At 40.8% G+C, this 19704-nt stretch overlaps 4 protein-coding genes across 5 annotated transcripts; 2 read left to right on the top strand and 2 right to left on the bottom strand.

Moving 5' to 3' along the window:
- Positions 1 to 177: 177 nt before the first annotated feature.
- On the top strand, positions 178 to 1254 carry LOC310938591 (C-X-C chemokine receptor type 1-like; the record flags this gene model as incomplete). The annotated part of the gene is made up of 1 exon (XM_083903114.1): positions 178 to 1254. The coding sequence occupies one exon, from the start codon at positions 178 to 180 to the stop codon at positions 1252 to 1254; it is 1077 nt and encodes a 358-aa protein (XP_083759240.1).
- Positions 1255 to 4056: 2802 nt separating this feature from the next.
- Positions 4057 to 7110, top strand: slc19a1 (solute carrier family 19 member 1; the record flags this gene model as incomplete). The annotated part of the gene is made up of 5 exons (XM_083903109.1): positions 4057 to 4332; positions 5111 to 5897; positions 6266 to 6458; positions 6561 to 6702; positions 6910 to 7110. 5 exons carry the CDS (start codon positions 4057 to 4059, stop codon positions 7108 to 7110), a joined length of 1599 nt encoding a protein of 532 aa, XP_083759235.1.
- A 2195-nt stretch (positions 7111 to 9305) lies between these two features.
- On the bottom strand, positions 9306 to 14824 carry LOC310938593 (lymphocyte function-associated antigen 3-like). 2 transcript variants are annotated; one of them, XM_083903116.1, is made up of 11 exons: positions 14600 to 14824; positions 13938 to 14093; positions 13718 to 13843; positions 13466 to 13629; positions 12552 to 12654; positions 12351 to 12449; positions 12092 to 12112; positions 11788 to 11808; positions 11659 to 11685; positions 11493 to 11564; positions 9306 to 10939 (listed from the first exon to the last, which is right to left on the bottom strand). In XM_083903116.1, exons 1-11 carry the CDS (start codon positions 14661 to 14663, stop codon positions 10911 to 10913), a joined length of 882 nt encoding a protein of 293 aa, XP_083759242.1. In that variant the 5' UTR covers positions 14664 to 14824; the 3' UTR covers positions 9306 to 10910. The 2 variants fall into 2 exon arrangements, with proteins under 2 accessions (XP_083759242.1, XP_083759243.1); XM_083903117.1 differs by having other exon boundaries at positions 11493 to 11555.
- A 932-nt stretch (positions 14825 to 15756) lies between these two features.
- cyp4f3 (cytochrome P450, family 4, subfamily F, polypeptide 3) lies at positions 15757 to 19130 on the bottom strand (the record flags this gene model as incomplete). Its single annotated transcript, XM_083902939.1, has 13 exons — positions 15757 to 15964; positions 16033 to 16115; positions 16201 to 16265; positions 16352 to 16485; positions 16568 to 16697; positions 16797 to 16863; positions 17054 to 17171; positions 17311 to 17457; positions 17549 to 17670; positions 18022 to 18149; positions 18300 to 18353; positions 18444 to 18588; positions 18927 to 19130. 13 exons carry the CDS (start codon positions 19128 to 19130, stop codon positions 15757 to 15759), a joined length of 1605 nt encoding a protein of 534 aa, XP_083759065.1.
- Positions 19131 to 19704: the final 574 nt, after the last annotated feature.

Raw genomic sequence — 19704 nt, 5'->3', positions numbered from 1 at the left:
CTATCTATCTATCTATCTATCTATCTATCTATCTATCTATCTATCTATCTATCTATCTATCTATCTATCTATCTATCTATCTATCTATCTATCTATCTATCTATCTATCTATCTATCTATCTATCTATGTGCTGCCATGTCAGTGTGCATATATCTCTTTGTTTTCCATCCACAGCCATGTCCTACTCCTACGTCTTCCCTGACGACTTCTTCTATGACCTGTTCAATGACACCGTCGGAATTAACCAAACCCTCGTCATCGACCCGGGGAAATCACCATGCGAGCCCAAAGTACTGGATCCCGCAGTGGCCGTGGCGATGTGTCTCCTCCTCATAGTCATCTTTCTCCTGGCGGTGCCGGGAAACCTGCTGGTGCTGTGGGTGATAGGCGCCAACAGACAGGCCCTGACTCCGTCTGACGTCTACCTGTTTCATCTGACCGTGGCTGATGGCCTCATGGCTCTCACCCTGCCCTTCTGTGCAGTGGCGGTGGTGCAAGGATGGATCTTTGGCGACTTCATGTGCAAACTCCTCAGCCTGATCATCGAAGCCAACTTCTACACCAGCATCATCTTCTTGGCGTGCATCAGCATCGACCGCTATCTCGTGATCGTGCATGCCAATGAGACCCTGAGCAGCCACCATAGGATGTGCAGCCGCGTCCTCTGCGCTGCAGTCTGGGCAGTTGGTTGGGCGCTCGGTCTGCCTGCACTTTTCAAAGATGCTACCAAGCTCAGCGACGACTCGGACGTGATGATTTGCTATGAAACCTTCGACATCGGGCACGCCAGCTCATGGAGACTTGCCACGAGGGCGTTCTGCCACATCCTTGGCTTTTTGCTCCCACTTGGCGTCATGGTAGTCTGCTACAGCATCACCGTTGCAAGGTTGCTGCACACTCAAAGTTTCCGGAAGCACCGGGCCATGAAGGTGATCATAGCTGTGGTGATTGCGTTTCTGCTCTGCTGGATACCGTACCATGTCACCATGATCATAGACACAGTCCTGACGGCTAAGTTGGTCCGGTTTGACTGTGAAATGAGGATGTCGTTAAACCTGGCTCTGATTGCAACCAACTGTGTTGCTCTGCTCCACAGCTGCATCAACCCTGTGCTGTATGCGTTTGTGGGCGAGAGGTTCAGGAAGAAAATGATGCTGCTCTGCCTGAAGAGAGTCAAGCAAGAGAGAGCTTCATCAGCTAAGGTCAGCAGGTCAACATCTCAGACCTCAGAGGGGAACGGAGCTTTGCTCTGAATGTTCTGGTCTCTTTTACAGCATGTCAAGAATCCTCAATGCATCCTGACTCTGATCTCATCTGACTCTTGAATAAACATACAACATGTTGCCGTGTTATGATCTTATTTAAGACAGATACATATCAAGTAAAAGGATGTAAAAATTCAGCTCATGTGTAAATATACCCAAACTTTGAGAAACTCTGGGCTATACAGTGATTTTCAAGGCAGGGTTCCTCAATCCTGTTCCTGGGGACCCACTGCTCTGCACATTTCAGATGTTTCCTCGCTCCAAGACACCTGAATCAAACGAAGGGGTGGTTTTCAGGCTTTTGCAGAGTGTGCTGATGAGCTGTCTCTGATTTATGTGGCACACTGCTGCCCTCTATTGACCTCCCTGTCGTCCACATCCTCTAATAAAAAACAAATCTGATTTACAGCCACTATTTTGTTGTTGTTGTTGTATCAATTTGAACAGAAGTGATGTTTGTATATAGTGTTTCACTGAAAATTGATGGCCCAGCTGCTAAATCCACATGCGTGAGATACCATTCTTTGATAACAACTTTTTCAAATGTTGATGATTCTAAATGGGCCAGCACTGTAGCTTATAATTAAGAATTATAAATACATTTGCAATGCAGCAGTGTCGACATGCTGGTCAAATGCAGAGTTTGAACTTTAGCAGGTCATCTCAACCTTTAATAGGCCTCATGAAGTTGTGATCATGTGACTGGCTGATTAGATACAAGAGTGGATAAGCAGCAAGATTATTAGTAGTTGCATCCAGCCTCTGCACTATGATGCACATTTTGCACTTCAAGTTACTTTCTTGTAGACTGTTTTATTTGATCATCTGTCCTAATAGATTTTTAAAATGACATCTACGCCACTAAAACTAAGCAAAAACAAACAAACAAACAAACAAACAAAAAACCTGGCAAACCCACTTTTAAAACTAACTTCTTTTAAAACTAAATAAAAACTAAAACTATTATAACCTTGATAAGCAGTTGAGCAGGTGTACCAGAGAAAGTGTCCGGTCAGTATGTGTGTAGTATTATTATTATCATTATTATTATTATTATTATTATTATGATAATTATTATTATTATTATTACTACTGTTATTATTGTTATTAGTAGTGGTAGTGTGTAGTACTACTACTAGAGAAAACAGTACAGCCAACTACTGAAGAAACTAAACTGCAGTAACATAATTTGTCCAGCAGATGGCGATAATGAAACGCAAAGCGGTCATTCATTGCCAGTTTATGTCATACAAATGAATGAAATGTCATCTTTGCTGGAATGAAACAGACCATTATACGTTTGTTTTACAAGTTTGTTTCATAACTTATCACAGACAGGTCACAAAGTTTTACAATGCCGTTTTACGGCGTCATTTAAAAAATATATTTTATTTTACCGTGGGACACTTCCCAGAAGCCAATGCGGTGTTATAAAGACTGTTGAGCGCTCCAGCACATGAGGTACGGTACGTTCACTCGTTATAGCGCACGTTGATATTAAAGACACATTTATTGTGCCTGTTAATGTAGAAAGTGATGTGTGTGTCGTTGTATATTGATGTCAGTGAATTGACATTATTGCGATACGTTGAATACAGTCAACACAGTTGATAGAAGAGCGTAAAGTTTGTAATACTCCGTGTATCATTAGCTCCTCGGTTAGCAGGTGGTAATTCTGTGGTAATTTCACATGTATGTGTATTGGTGTCCGACACAGAAACCCCGTGTTTAACGCGAGGTTTCGCACATTTTTAGCTAACAAAACGGCATGCTAATATCTTATGTATGCTAACATGAGTTCACCCCCCCCACCCACACACACACAAACAGTACTCACAGGGAAACTGGCTCAACTTGTCCCTGTTTACACATTCACCGAAAAAGACACATCATTTAGAAATACATATTTAACGTTTTGTTAAAAACAAACAATAACGTCCTGGTGTTATAAAACGAGCTTGTTTTTCTATTTAACAGTCACAGCCTCACATGTCTGACATTAGAGATGATGTAACGAGTCACTGGGTTGCACTAGTTGTTGATTCCTCTAATCTGATGATACTACTACACTGATTTTCCAGTTGATTGAATTAATATGAAGTCTAATTTTCACACAATCCATCAAATAATTGCTTCTTTCAGTCAGATGTCACAACCAAAATTACATGAATAAAGTCTTAGATGTGATTAGATTATTTATATATGTACTGGGGAATTTCACATTGTGACAATTATATAGAATAAACAGCAGTCATTTAGACAAATATAACATATAGAAATACAATGTAACATATAAATAGAATACGCAATAGACAAAATAACAGAGCCATGTTTTGATGTATATAGTGTAGAAAACACAGCTGTGCTGTAATGCCTTCGTCTTCCCAGTGTCATAACAGTGTGACTCACAACAGTGTTATCTTTCCAGGTTAACAATGACACCACACTTGGCTGCTGTGTAGCCTTGTGTCCAGACTATGTCACAGAGTGGAATGAAGCAAAGGTCAACATTTTCTCTTACATGTGATCAGCAGCATGTTGTGCTTTAACTTCCATCTCACTGCCCTGTTCAATGATTCGTTGTCAGTGTGTGAGGCTTCTCTGGCACTGGAGAAACACAGCGGCAGAGCAGAAACCACTATCTGAGTATCCAGAAAGTTTGGGTTATGACATTTCTCATTCGATTTTAAAGTGGAAATCAGCAGCTTTTCATGCCACTGCATGCTGGTTTAACCGACCCTGTACTCTGCATCACTGTGCGAACCCTCCCAATCACAACCAGCTGACATAATGGTAGAAGGTGACACAGCAGGATGTGTGGACAGATCAGACGAGGAGAAAGACATGGTCCGGAAAGTGCTCACATCTGAGGACGCTAGAGGAGATGAAAAAATGGCAGAGGCCCTGTCCTCCACTGATGGTCCCCCGGAAGGAACCAGTGAACCAAGAAAGTGGAAATGGGTGATGTTTTTGTGTTTCTTTGGCTTCATGTCATCGATAAGGCCCGGGGAGCCTTTCATCACACCGCTTCTGCTCAGCCCTGAGAAGAACTTCACCACTAAACAGGTTTGTCTACACACGTGCTGTAAAATTTGAAAACATTTTGAATAAAAAGCATCATTATTATTTATTTAGCATATCACTTGCTTTGTACACAATAGCCACAGATTTGGAAATTGTTCCTTTAATGTATGCTACACGTGGCTTCCGACAAACTTCATAATCAGCGACTCCCTTTTAAAAAAAATCACAACTTGTCAATGAATTTGTAAAGTAAAATGACAATAGTGCAGCAATGATTGGAATATATATAGTCCAGTAAATACATTAGTCAGTAATCAAAGAGAGATTATAGTTGCCCACCAAAGTCTGAAAAGCCTGCATTCCTTGCCTCTATAACTCTTTCCACTTTGCATTTAGGTAGTCATTACACAGTGGAATTAATGAGTGGCCTGTGGTTAGTTTTTGATCCATCACACTGGGGTCCAAGTTCACATTCCTCCAAGCAGGAATCGCTGCAACACGTTTGTAGAGTTTTATAATGAGGGATTAGGGATTTGAATGAGAATTACTGCAATTTGCCAGGTTTATTTTGTACCAACAGTTAGTTTCCTGTTTAACTGTCGGCCAGAGAAAAATAAATAATGAGTATTTTCAACGTTTATAGAATGTGACAGTCAGCAAAAAACACTCAGTTACAGATCTGCAGTGTCAGATTTTGCAGTTGACCAGCTTCAGCAGACCAGCAGTGTGCTCCTGATATAGACTCTTAGTTTACACACAGTGATAAGTGGATTTTTCATCCACTGCCATGATTTCTCATCTTGATTTTTGACATTGCCAGGTGACCAATGAGATCACCCCGGTGCTGACCTACTCCTACATGGCCGTGCTGGTGCCAGCCTTCCTGCTGACCGATCTCCTGCGCTACAAACCAGTCCTGGTCATCCAGGGCATTAGTCATGTGATCATTTGGGTCATTCTGCTCCTGGGCACCTCTCTCTTTGAGATGCAGCTCATGGAGTTCTTCTACGGCATCACCATGGCCTGCCGCGTGGCCTACTCCTCATACATCTTCTCCCTGGTCAGCCCAGTCCTCTACCAGCGAGTGGCTGGATACTCGCGCTGCTCAGTCCTCTTGGGTGTGTTCACCAGCTCGGTGCTGGGTCAGCTCTGCCTGTCCGTGGGCAACATCAGCTTCTACACCCTCAACGCTATATCACTGGGTTTCGTTAGCTTTGGCCTTTTGCTGGCTCTGTGCATGCCATGGCCAAAACGCTCCCTGTTTTTTAATCAAATGCGTAAAAAGGAGCAAATGGAAAAAGCAGCGTCGGCAGGTTCCAAGGCAGAACTGGACCAAATGAAGCCGAAAGAGAGTAAGCTTCCTTCTGTAGCGCCCCTGTGCTCTGCGTCACGCTGGAAGGATTCTATCTTTGTGCAGATGCTGCTTGAGCTGAGAAATGTTGTCAGGATTCCGAACCTGAGACTGTGGTGCCTGTGGTGGGTGTTCAACTCCACCGGGTACTACCTGGTGTTGTTCTACGTCCACATCCTGTGGAACACCGTCTACCCCGCCACTGAGAACAAGAACGTTTACAATGGAGGAGTGGAGGCAGCTTCTACCTTACTGAGTGAGACATTTTTGGAGCTCCAGAATGTAGTTTTTCTAAGAATAGATTAGACATTTTAAATCTTTCATGCATATTGGTGCATTACCAGCTCTCTAATAGACTTCTCATAATCAAGTATATAATCAAATATTCATGTTATTGACCTTCAATTAGCTGTAAAGGGACAAAGGCAGCACCTTGGATGTAATTTGCAAATGGCAAAGTCAAATCTAGTGATGGTTAATGATGTTAATGGAATCTTTATTTTAGTGGTGTTAACACTGGGCTTTCACTTTATTTAAGAAGTGCAGGACAGTGACTAAGTGTGTGTTTGACACGGTGTTAAATCTCAAGATGGAGAGGAGTGACTGACGTTTGTCTCTGTCCAGGTGCTATAATGTCCTTCATGGCGGGATTTTTGAAAATCCGATGGAACCTTTGGTCTGAGCTGGTCATCGGCGCCATCACGGCGTTGCAGGCGGGTCTGCTGCTGCTCATGGGCACCACGGGCAACATCTGGGTGTGCTACATTTCCTACATTATCTTCAGAGGCTTCTATCAGCTCCTGGTGCCAATTGCCACGTGAGTATTTGACCATTGAACTCCAAAAACATTCATTTTGTGTGTGTCCATTTTTGTGTTTGTATCATTAATGATCTGGCTTTGTGAATTGTCTTTCTGCAGTTTCCAGATCGCCTCCTCACTCACAAAGGAGCTGTGCGCGCTGGTGTTTGGCATCAACGCATTCCTGGGGACCATACTGAAGACTATTATCAGCCTGATATTTATTGATAAGAGGGGCCTGGCGTTTGATGTACACAGTCAGGTGAAACAGTGACTTCATTATAGAAGATGAAAAGCTTATCTTTAAAAAAGGTTTACAGTGTCACAGCAAGTTCTAGTTCATTGCGACTCACAAGAAGTTTTGAGAAGATTGAACTTTCAGACCTATAATGTTAAATAAAGCTTTTTAATTCAGGATGAATTATTCCATATTGATAACCTGTTAACTGATTAATTTTTCCTTTCACAGTTCCTGGTGTTCTTCATTTACTTCGTCATCCTGACTGTTGTCTACTTCATCTGCGCCACTGTGGTCATCATCCGTCACTACAGGAACCAGAACAGACCAGGAGGCGGGGCCAGTGACCAGGTCGAGTCCACAGAGCTAAGTCCTGTGGCAGCAAATTCAGAGGCGGAACCTTTGTCTAACGGCAAAAGTGCCATAGCTTAGCACAGTTTCCGCCTGGGTCTAATCCGATCAAGACTGAGGTGGTTGATAACTGTGCACTCACGCGTCATGTCCCTCTGCATTGCCGTACACAGGGTATCCTCCAATGTAACACAGGAAAATGTGTTAGTAACCACCTTACCAAATGTTGTAGCTTTTCCGCGTTTTTTAAATCCTGTGCGCCTGTAAGGCGACGTCGAGGGACATCGGAATGAGAACGGGCAGTAACGTGTTCCTCAGGCTCAGGGGGATCAGCCGTTTTGACGTGAAACAGAGGCGTCTTTGTTCAGTGTCGGCTGCTAAGCCTTAATCATAGAAGTGCCTCGTCTTCTCTCCAGCACTTATGGTCGTGTTTATGCACTGTAGTTTAGGAACTCTTAACTACTTTTACATGCATATATGGTTTCATACGTGCACAGTGAGGGACCACTGATGTAATGGGTTCTTTTTTGTAAATTGTACAGGAAACAAGCATGGTTAACTGTTCTTTTTCAGTTTGACCTTTTAAATAAAAGGCCGCTAAAATGAATTAAATGCTCCTAGTTTTACACCCTTACCGTGTAATAGTGCCAATAGAAAACAATCAAACGTGTAATTTCACATAGTGATAATCAAAATTTTCTCACTATGCTATTATTTTGAAAGTCCACGGTGCAGATTTTCTAGCATTTATTTTGTGATCTTCATTGTTGCTGTAATAATGTGAAATTTGAAGATTGTAGTCGGAGCTGCAGCAGGGTTTTTGAAATGACACTGAAACAGGCTGCAGAATATGCTGCTTTAGAGAAATGATACAGGAAAATAAACTAAATTATTTGTATTGACACTAATTTCATCAGTACCTCAGTCAGTACGTTGGTAGTATTGCTGTTCATTGTGAGTTTGCCTGTAACATCCCACTCAAATGTGCTGTAGTGTTATACATCAATATGTATAGATTTTATTAACTCTTTGATTCAAATATTTGCTGGCAGATGACATAACTGGATCTGAGTGAATGCTGTAAAACTGGTTTTCATCAGGTTTTTAATTCTTTTTGTATTTGCGAATAAATTAATTATAAAAATGCTTTTTTTCTCCCCCAGACTCGTTTCTAAACCACTCTTTTGGGATGTACTGGGTTGTGTCCATGTGATTTCAGCTGTGGTCACCGTTCCCAGCATGACGACCGCATTGTGTCTGATGTGTGTTTGTTTTTCTGAATTTCTCAGCAGGCACCCAGTGTTTCCCCCCCTCCCCTGTTTCTCCAGCTGAACGTCGATATGTGTGAACCAGAACCGAGAAAGGAATCATGGGAACGAGTGATATATTACCCACTTGTTTGCTGTCAGTCCGGCCCTGGTTTCTGACCTGACTTCTGTAAGCAATGACTCAGCAGCTTATTTATTTATTTTTGGTGGAACACATTTGAATGATTTGACCTTGTGTGAGACTAAAAACACTTTAAATCAGTCAAAATCAGTCGGCACATTGTCGAGCTGTTCTCAAAGTGTAACATGATTGCTCAGCAATTAATCTGCTCAATTTTAAAGAGAAAATAAGCTATGAAAAACACACTTAAAGTGTTAAATACAGCAAATGTAAAAGTATAGAGCAATGCAATTAAAGGACACATTTTTCTGCAATATATTATTATATTATTATGCAATATCACAATAGGAGAAAATGTCTCTTTCAGGATGCTTGAAACTGTTATCGACCCTGTGCTACCCTCTAGTGGTCAAACCTCAGACTGTATTTACCTTGAGCTACAACAGAAATATCTCATTTGTTATTTTATGATTTACAGGTGTAAAAGAAAAAAGGGGTTCAGGGTTGTTTTTATTAAATGGAGCGATGTTATATACCAAGAAAAACTTGAAAAAATATTTTCAAAAATGGAGGAGAGTTAATGAAACCTATAATGCATTCCTGGACTACATTTATTTGGACATTCTCACATGCAGACCTACTTCATGTCATACTGTCAACATTTCCCTTTTGTAGCAATCACCGAGAGTGGCCTGGATTACCCCCCCCCCCCCCGGTTTGAGGATCCCTGCGACCCCATCAACAGTGAGACCACAATTCACATTAAAGCTATAGTATGTAAGTCAATTGTCAAACGACTCGGGGTATCATCATAAATACAATCAGAAGCCAAGATGTGTGGACAACTGTAAATATACACAAAACAACAAGCTTATAACATTAAAATTTAATATTGAGGGTTTGCATACATTCAATGCAAACGTACAATTTTGTTTGTATTATAGGTCGGTGTACAAAAAACAATAACTGAAACTGAATTGTGTTACCAAAACTAAAATGTTTGTCTTTGTAAATTGATTTCATACTTAAGCTGCTTGGGTTCATATGAAGTTTATACATTTTTTTATAATATAAGGATTATAAGGGTTAAAATGGCATATTTTGATCGTTTTTTATGACACAGTACTTAATGTGACCTTTTTCAATCTTGCACCTGGCTAATACTCCTCATTACAAAACACTAAAACTAATTTAAAAAAACAAGCAAATCCTCTCTTAAAACAAGAATTAAAAACTTAAATAAAAAGTAAAACTAGTGCATATTCAATGAGGTTCAAAAACTGCAAGAAATGCCCTTGCCTGCCCCTACTTTGCCCCTGTATACATGCAAATGCTCACTCTGTCAGGTCTGATAGTATTGCTTGACAGTCTTCGGATGAAGGCCACAACATTTAAAAAATTTGACATTGTTTCTGTACAAGAACACACAGCAGGCAGAATAATAACCACAAGAAAGAAGCTCTTAAGGTTGCAATATCTCATATTTAGCCATAGCCTCATTCATGACCTTAATATCCTGTTAAATACCTAACCCTAACCTTTGGGTTACTACATTTACATTTGAGCTGTAATATTGTAATATATGTGATATTTAATACATGAATACCAGAATAAAGGCAACAAAAACAAATCCAAGCGGCCGCTGCTGTGGAATCTGCAGTAAAACTCTACACTGTACAAAGCTTGTATTATTGTGGCCTCAAACAAACAATGGAGTCCCTCTTTCACCTCATTGTCAGTAGAGTTCCTCCGCACACATAGTCAGAGCCAAATGAAACCACAGCAGATCCACCTCCACTCATCCTCTGCTGCTGATGTAATGAGTTCGAGGCACCGGTGAATGTCAGGTGATGCTGTACATCGCAGGAGGAAGACTGTGTTTGTTTGTGCTACACCTGCCTATCTGGAATTCCACCACAAATACCTGAGAGTTGATTCAGGTCTTTGGGTTTCTCTGTTTTAATCTGGACTTTTTATTCATTTTTGTCCAAAAATATATATTTTTTAAAAACAACCAAAGACTTTTTCAGTCATGTTTTCTCTTCAGAGGTGTTATATATACAGTGCTTAACAAATGTATTAAATTTGTACCCAAGCTGCCCAAAATTGGTAATTATCAAAATCAGTTTTTATGTTTCAAAATCAGATTTTTTAATGCTAAAACATAATTATTATTGATATCCATGATTACATGTTATACTTGATTAATTAATTATACTTTATTATACCATGTGAGCCGGCTCAAATTTGGGTATAAAAGGGGGAATTCAATTTGCTATTTGCCAAATAAATAACAATAAAATGCTTTGAAAGATACTTATACATTTGTTAAGCACTGTATATGGTAGCACACACGTTTCTGTAACGGCTATGATCCATCCCATTGTATTCTGTGGCTTCCCCACACATTCCACAGCACCTGTTCATTTCCGGATTTCATTAAAAAGTTCCACGACACTTCATATCACAGACTGTGGATCGTCGCCCCGTCTTTAAACATCCTGCCTCAGCGCTGTTTCCTCTGACAGATAGGAGAAAAAAAAGAGTCACAGACTGCTGCTGCTTACACCTTCACACTAAGCGATACATGCAATTAAAGGTCCAGTATGTAACATTTATGAGGGCATAATGGGCAGAAATTTGAATAGATCCTGTTTTCCAAAAGGAACAGGTCATACTTTCTGTGATTGCTGTTATATTATTATGATCTGACTCCAGATGTGAAAGAAACATTGCCATTTAAATCTGGCCCTCCTTGAAAAAGGTTTTTACACCCCTGGCCTAAAGGCTCAAACCAGCCAGAGAGTGTTTTGGGCACATTCCACAAAATTTCCTCACACAGGAAAGCCCCTGAACTCGGATTTCTATCTTGGACTCATTCCAAGATGGCTGCTTCCACACAAACGCAGCTACTTTTAACGGTATTCGCACTCCGGTACACATAGTATTACTTTTTTCCATCCATTAGATATCACAAATTCTTACACACTGGACCTTTAAGTAAAAAAAAAGTGGATTATAAACATATAAAGTAATTATATATTACGTATTATAAAGACAATAGTTTCTGTTACCGTTAACGTCCTCCCGATGAGCTGTCCCGCCGTTAGCTTCAGAGGCTTCTGATACTGCTGATACTGCTGATACTGATATGGACAGATTTTCATCATTGTATTTTTTGAATAGTAAAAACATGGGACGATACTATACTGAAGAGCAGAGTTTGTTGCTTGAACCTACATGTCCTCTCCTGCTTCCTCCAGAAGTCTGCAATGTTTAGACGAAAAGCAAGATGCATTACGGTTACTGAATAAGTCCCTTTTTTGTTTGTCAGTTTAAATTTATTAAAAAAAAGGAGAATTTACTGACCTGCCGTCCATGGCATGGATGCTGCAAGGACAGAAACACAACAGAGGACATATTAGACATATCAGATGTATTTTAGGATATGAAGAATAGGATTTGTATGATTTTTTTTAACCTGAATTTACGTCTTTTACCATTATCCATTTGATGTACACAGTGGCGATGACACAGTTACTGTATATTGAATCTTTATTACACAGATTCAAACTAAATATGTAAAAAATATCTTAAAATATACATAATATAGATACATTTAGTTTTTTTATTTTAACATTCATTTCTGGTTTAAAATTGATTGATTTCCTACCTTTTTGGAAGAACCACACCCCTACAGAGAAATTGGCAGAATTATTGATTAGAATTGATTTTTTAATGTATACATGTATATGTACATATATATATATATATATATATATATATATGGTGTATATATATATATATATATGGTGTGTATATATATATATATATATATGTATATATATGTATATATAGTGTATATATATATATATATATACACATATATATATATATATAACCCTTCTAAGTTAATAATCATAGTATCATACCTGCTTTCAATCTGTGTACGAACACCAGCAGCAGCACAGCGCTCAACAGACTGATGAAAACCACGAGTCCTCCATTGATGTTGAGATCTCCTTCAGTCGCTGGAAGACGGCGACAAAAGCAATGAGGCGTCGCTCACACCCTCGAGTGCGTGTACATTATGTGACGATATCCCCGAGATAAAAACAAACAAAATAGCTCACGAGTTGCTTTAGTGTTGAAAGGATTGCCGATGGCTTCGCTGCTCTGCCGACTCACTGGATTACCCAGCTCGCAGTTGAACTCCTTCACGCTTAAACTTTTCTCCTGGGAGTCATAAGAGTGATTTGTATTCATATCATAGTCATATCATTTCAGTGCTGCAGAAACTAACTGGCCCCAAAATGGATAGATTTAAGATTATCACATTGCAATATCAGTCAGGAATAACCACAATATGACTTTTTTTTTTACCATTTCATACTTGTTTTGTCCATTAACTAGTGAAAATGACTTATTTTATTTAATTAAAAAATCACTCCATCTTTTACAGGTCTACAGGAAACAGGCTGCATCCATACAACTCCATATCCGTTTATGCCATGCACACATAGACCCTGGATTTAAATGGGTGAGTATAAAGGTAAAAAAAACTGAGAATAAATATAATAAAAATAAATAGAATCTGCTCCATTTTAGTTTCAACATTTCGGGGCCTGTGTTTTAGTCCCAGTCCACAGGTATGCAAGTATTTTCAATAGTGTAGCTTATTGGTAGCTAATCATATTTGAATTAAAAGAAGAAATGTGTCTTCCCTTAAAATCATTTGCCTATGTGCTGTACAAGGGGGAGCAGTTCAATCAGATTTTTAAGCATATCCAGATTGTATCTAGCTTGATTTTTGGGCATGAGATTACAGCTGCAACTAACGATTATTTCCATCATCGATTAATCTGTCGATTATTTTCTCGATTAATCGCTTGCTCCAATGGAAATGACGATGTTCTCGAATGTCTTGTTTTGTCCACAAACCAAAAAGATTCAGTATTAATGATTTCTTTGTTACATGGAGCAAAGAAACTAAGAAACTGTTCACATTTAATTAGCTGAAACAAAGACAAACAACAAAGACACAGACCTTCTCAATACGGTACTCGTTGGACGTCGTCGTCAGCTCGCTGTCGTCCGACTTCCATTTGTAGGAGAGCGGTTCGGCGCCCGTGGTGTTCGCTCCGCACGTCAAAACACAGCTGCCCTTCTCGTAATCACAGGACACAGTGACGGTGGGCACGGGAACGGGAGCTGCAGACGTTTAGAGAGAAAAACACGAGGAGGAAAAAGTCATATCTACACTCGATCGACATTGTATGAGTGGCACTCTGGTACTTACAGATGACGATCAGACGAGTAGGCGTTGCCTCGGCACCGTTTATTTCCGGCGTGTACAACTCGCTGTCGCCTGGAGTCACGCCCGTTATTGTCATCGCTCCGCTTGAAATGTCCAGCCTCCCACGTTCTTTAATAATCAAAAAACGGACACAGTTAACCCTTCTCAAGAAAAAAAACACACACTGGTTCGACACCAGGTTGGAGCCAAGTCGCCAGCTCACCTTTGAAATGACGATAATACACAGCGTCAGACTCGGAGTCGTCCCACTGGACGGCCATGTTTTTGCCAACCTTCCACATGATGCTGGTGATGGGAGCAGTGATGGAGCCAGGCGTGAGGGTGACATCATCACCCACCTTCTTGTGGAGTGTTATTTCTGCAACACAAAAAGCACTCATTTTTAATATAAGCTGATGTGTTTTCACTGTGTTTTGCAGTTGGATGTTATTTATAATAAGTAAATGAAAGGATTAATTGACTGAAAGAGAGGTTTTGTTCTTAAAATAAAGTGCGCCGAATTATCTTTTACATGTTGTTGTTTGTTGGTCACTTGGTGATTTACTAACAAACGCAACAGAAAACAGGAAAAGTTAAAAATCTGACGATTTTTCAATCGGGTTTCGAAATCCCGTCCAAAAATCGTGACATTTCTCATGATTTCATAACAAAGAAGTGCAAATCTCGCGTTAGATAAAAACCACATGACGTATACGGGTGTTAACCACGGTGTTAACCACGGTGTTAACTGGGTGGGGTCATGGATGTGGACAAACCACAACACTGTACCTACGTAGAGAGCAGCACAACAGATTATACACAAAACAGCTGTTTTTTCTAAGCTAAAATGTAAATAAATCAGTGAGTTAATGCAGTAAAGATTACCGGACTGAGTGGCCACCGGATCCAGAAAACAGAGCAACACAGTCAGTGACACCGTCCGCAACATGTCTCCTCACTGCTCCCCAACAGACAAGACGAGCTCGGGTTCAGGTAGTTTAACTAAGCTAAAAACAACATGACACCTTTAAAATGTCAGCTTTAAAATGCCAGCTTAAACATGAGAGGCGGAGAAGCTCGTCGACGAGAAGCGAAGCAGCTAGCGAACAGCTGAAAGTGAAAGTAACTTCAACCTATAGCAACCTCGACAGACTCCGCCTTCACTGACGTATCATCATGCCAAATAAACACAAAATAATAATAATAATGGCAAAAAACTCACCGACACTCGCCATATATGTATTTGTTTCATATTTACCCTACTTACACTCTATCAAGTTAAAATGTTTAAAATATACATAAGTTTAAATATGAAATATCAATGTCGTCCTTTTTCCGCCTCCTAGCGTTGAGATGTTGTAATTGAAGCCAGGAAACATCAAAAACAGCACATTTTTTTGTAATATATTAGTTTTGCTTTATAAATAGATTGTTATTGGGAACTATATATCTTTCCACATCACCAGCGATATATAAGTACACCATCATAACTGTTGTGGTAGTTTTTATCATGACATTATTGTAGTTGGTCATGTTAAAGCAGGATTTATTTGAAGTTATTGATTAAAAAATAAATACAAATAAAAATAATAGAAAAGAAGGAAAAAGTTCCATGAGGATATAAAGGAGGACTGGCAAAAACAAAGGAAAGAAAAAGGTAGCATTTTGCACCAAATAGTCAAAATTCCACAGTAGAATAAAACATAAAAATCACACAAAAAAACAATCTGTAACTTAATGCAAATATACAGGATAAAACGTCAACATTATGATATATACACTTAAAATGTATATATTTTTTAGCCATCAACCTGTTTCAAACCCCTCTATAATGATTTTATTAACTTTTTGTTTTTTTAATGTACGGTTATGCTTTGAATTCTGTAATTACAGAGCTTTTTGAACCGTTTTGAAAGCATTTTTCAAGTATATTAAACTGTAAATAGGAAGTTAAAGTTAAATAGGAGTCATTTAAAAAATAAGCCAGTCATTTTTCTTTAATGTAACTGTAAATCATGCAGTGTGAGGCCAGAGCTTATGTGTCATTTCTCCATGTCATGTGCAGTCAGAGGCTCCAGCTGCAGCCACAGTCCTCCCTCGGCGCGCAGGACCAGCTGGGGCAGACGGCGGACACCACCGCTGCTTGGGCCCAGCTCTGGGTTCAGTCCCGGGGTCAGACGAAACCTGAGCAGGGTCAGCGCCACGACCGCTCGCAGCTCTGCCAGCGCAAATTTCTGACCAATGCAGTTCCTGCAGACACACAGAGTCGGTATGAGCTCTTCATAAGTGGTCATAAGAGGACAGTGAGGACAGCGTACCTGGGGCCTGAGGAGAAGGGGATGAAGGCATGAGAGGCTCTGGTTGTTGTGGCGGCCGGGTCAAAACGCAGAGGATTGAACTCCTAATAAAGCAACACAGGTGAGATACTGTATGATGACTCAGTTGTTTCAGAGTAAATTATGAATCGATCTTTGTTGGTTTCTTACATGTGGGTCAGTCCAGACAGTGGGGTTATGGTGTGTTCCATAAATACTGACCAAACAAATGGCACCTGAGGATATAATAAATAAAAATGTAGAGTCAAACACCTGTTTTTTTTTGTACATCAGAACAGTGTCTGAGTCTGTTCCTCCTCACCCTCAGGTACTGTTCGATCCCCAGGCAGCATCATGTCCCGGGTGTATTTCCTCGTCACAGCCTGCACAGGCGAGTGGAGTCTGAGGCTTTCTCTGATGCACATGGTGGTGAAGGTGAGGTTTGACAGATCCTCCCTGGGAGAGATGTACAAACACACTCACGTGTAAATACTAGAACCCTGAACAGATTTTGTTTCGATTTTGTGTGTTGCCTGACCACTCTATTTCCTCTCTGTCCCGTCCTTGAATCAAATCCACCACTTCCTGTCTGCATTTGTCCTGATGATGAGCGTGGCGTGCTAAATTATACAGCGTCCAGCAGATGGCACTGGCTGTTGTGTCGTGACCTGTGGGAAAGAGATTTGGGCAAAATCACTTGAATTTAATTCCATTCTTTTGTGACTTAAAATTGTGGCCACAGGATGGCGCTGTGTTACTAGACTCACCCGCAAACATGAAGGTGTTGGCCTCAGCCTGTATCTCCTCATCTGTAAGGCCGTGTCCATCTTCATCCTGCAATACACACACACACAGGCATCGTTGACAATGGGCTGAACTAACTTCTGCTCAATATTAATTTTATCTCTTCATAAAAAGCAGTAAATTGTATTGTTTTGGTGGATAAAAGGCAGCATACAAACATACGACTATACCATATACACATGCACCAGTAAAACACAAGTCTTTCTTTCTTCTGTCCTACCTTTGACAGCAATATCAGGTCCACAAAGTCTCTCTTTCTTTGAGGTGAAGTGGTGAATTCTGTCTCCCTCTGCTGGCTAATGAGGGCACGACGCCTCTGAACCACTTCACTGGTGAACCTGGCATGGCATCATGAAAATATTATATAAAACCCTTAAAATTACCATTATGTTATACCTTACTATAATCTGACTGTAGATAATAGGCATAATAATTAATTTTTGTTATGCATATATATCATATCTTTATGTATTCTACCTGTGCACAACACTTAAGGCTTTCTTGAACCGTTTCCCCTGCTGAGTTTTCCAGTAAATCCAGTCCCAGTGATGCAACAATTTAAAGCGACGGTCGATAATGAGGTCACTGAGCTGAACTATCGCTGACACGTACTCGCTGTTTGACCTGCGGACAAAAAAATAATGAAAATGGAGAAGTAAAACAAAAATAGCATATATGCAATACATGTGGAGGGTGGTTAAGTGTCTGTCCTCACTCCTGGCAGTTGCTGTTGTAGCTGAAGGCACATTTCAGTAAACTGTCCAGTGTCATCAGGGTGACATGGTCGAAGATCTCTACGTTGGTCCTGCCCTCTGCCACAAGGCGGCACCATTTAGCCTGGGGTGGGAGAGAAGGTGGACACGTAACATTATCCTGCGTTACATTTACACATCGGAGGAACCGGGAGTGACGTTAGCCCCCGAGATCACTGCGTTCCAGTTGAGAAGTCGGAAAAATACATGGATGCAAACATATTTCGGGCGAGCCGTTGTTATTCATATAGAAATACCACTGATTTACGATGGAATAAATGCGTCAGAAGTGCTATTAACGGTAAAGGTAGCAGTGTTTGTATGGTGGGAGCCATCTTGGAATCCCATGTCGGGGTTGGTAGTTGGTAGTTGCCACCCACTTTAAAAAACGAGATTATGCAAAAAAAGAACATTTCCGTAAAAGTGTGTTTCATACATGCATGGTGTTAGCCGAGGCGTTAAACATGCTAACGTAGTTCTTCAGGATGTTAAAATGAAAAGCTGGAGTCAGCAGCTTCCTCCTGCGCAGCCACTCGTCCCCGCTGGTTGTCAGCAAACTCTGTCCTGGAACACAAGGAAAATCGGATTGTAATAACAGACAACAGCAACAGCTTAAAGTTAGCTAAAATAAGACATTACTATCTATCTATCTAGCAGAATAATCTGTTTTTCCTGTCTTGATTTAAACTTTAAAGAGAACCACGTCTGACTCACCAAGCCATGGACGCAGATGCCCATAGATAAGCTCATCTTTCACTGTGATGCTCGCTTAAACAAAAGAGAACAATGTAAATGAGGCTTGGGGAAACCTGCTTTTTTTTTTTTAAGTTTTGATATGACTGAGGAGTGTGACAGTACCAGGTGCCATCAGCAAAGGTTTGACGTAGTCGGGGTGGAAAACTCGGACCAGGTGGTAGAAAGGACCGAGGAACCAGCTGCAGGAGTGTCTGTATGTCTGCACCAGGTTGTCCACCTGAAGGAGGCCTTCCTCTGTGCTTTGCATCTGGCACACAAAACATAAAAGCAGCCATTTTCTTTCATTTGCTACTCCTAAAATACAAGATGACAATCCATTGAGTCTCTGTTTTAAAAAAAAATACTCTTTAAAGTTGGATAAAGAGAGTAAAGTACGATTTGGTAGAGGTTTTCCTTTCTGATTTCTCATTTCACATTTTGTAATATACTGTGTGGCAACAGAAACAAAAAGACATTTCCTGTGTCTTTCATCATCGTCAACGGCAAACCTCTCTCATAAAACATCTCCATACAGAAAAGTTGTAAAGAAGTGGTTTCTTTCTCCAGCCATGATGATGTGTGTGTGTCTGTGTGTTTTTGTCCTACCTGGCCCAGGTGACCTATCAGCCAAGAGTGTGCGCGAGGCCTGCTGAAGCATGACAGTCTCTGCACGTACCAGGCGTGACGCACCAGCAGCTTCGCGGTCCACGCCGCCACCACGGCAACCAGCCCTGTGCCGACCACCCACAGGATCTGCCAGAGGTCGGCCCAGCTGAGGACCACGTGGAGGACGCCCTGGAGGACAGACATCGTGGGAACGCAGAGAAAGAGACGCACGGAGACAGACGGACGGACAGGAACAGCAGATGTGTTCACACTGAGAAGCTGCTGATGTTGAAATGGAGGGAGGAGTAACCAGCTGATGTAAGTACTATGGGGAGAGTTTTCTCATAATAGTATAATTAATAATAAAATATGCCAAGACCCCAGCACACAAATCTATTCCAATGACATAAATGTCCCTTTTCTTAAGAACCAATGTCCATGGACATTCTTCATTTGTAGCCATATCCTGTAGATGGCACTATTTCCCCACTAATACCACTCTACCAAACCTACACCACATTGTTCACAGGATCAGGACCACAGTCACACGTGTGTGTGGTCATTCTTCTCTCCTCCACGTTATACTTTCTTCCAGACCTCTTTATCTTGTGCAGCAGCTTCTCCTACGTCTTTGTTCAGCCACTGCAGCAGCTCATCCAGCCGGTGACAAGTGGTCGGCTCAGCTTTAATCTGCAGGCGGATTCTGTACGTGGGCCTTTTTTACTCTGAAATTCTGTTACACAAGCTTGAATACCCCTCAAAAAGCCCACTTAAATGC

Source organism: Microchirus variegatus (assembly GCF_963457635.1).
Source record: "Microchirus variegatus genome assembly, chromosome: 16".
Classification (NCBI taxonomy): Eukaryota; Metazoa; Chordata; class Actinopteri; order Pleuronectiformes; family Soleidae; genus Microchirus; species Microchirus variegatus.
Note: the sequence above shows the minus strand (reverse complement) of the source record. Positions and strands in the feature narration are given on the sequence as shown.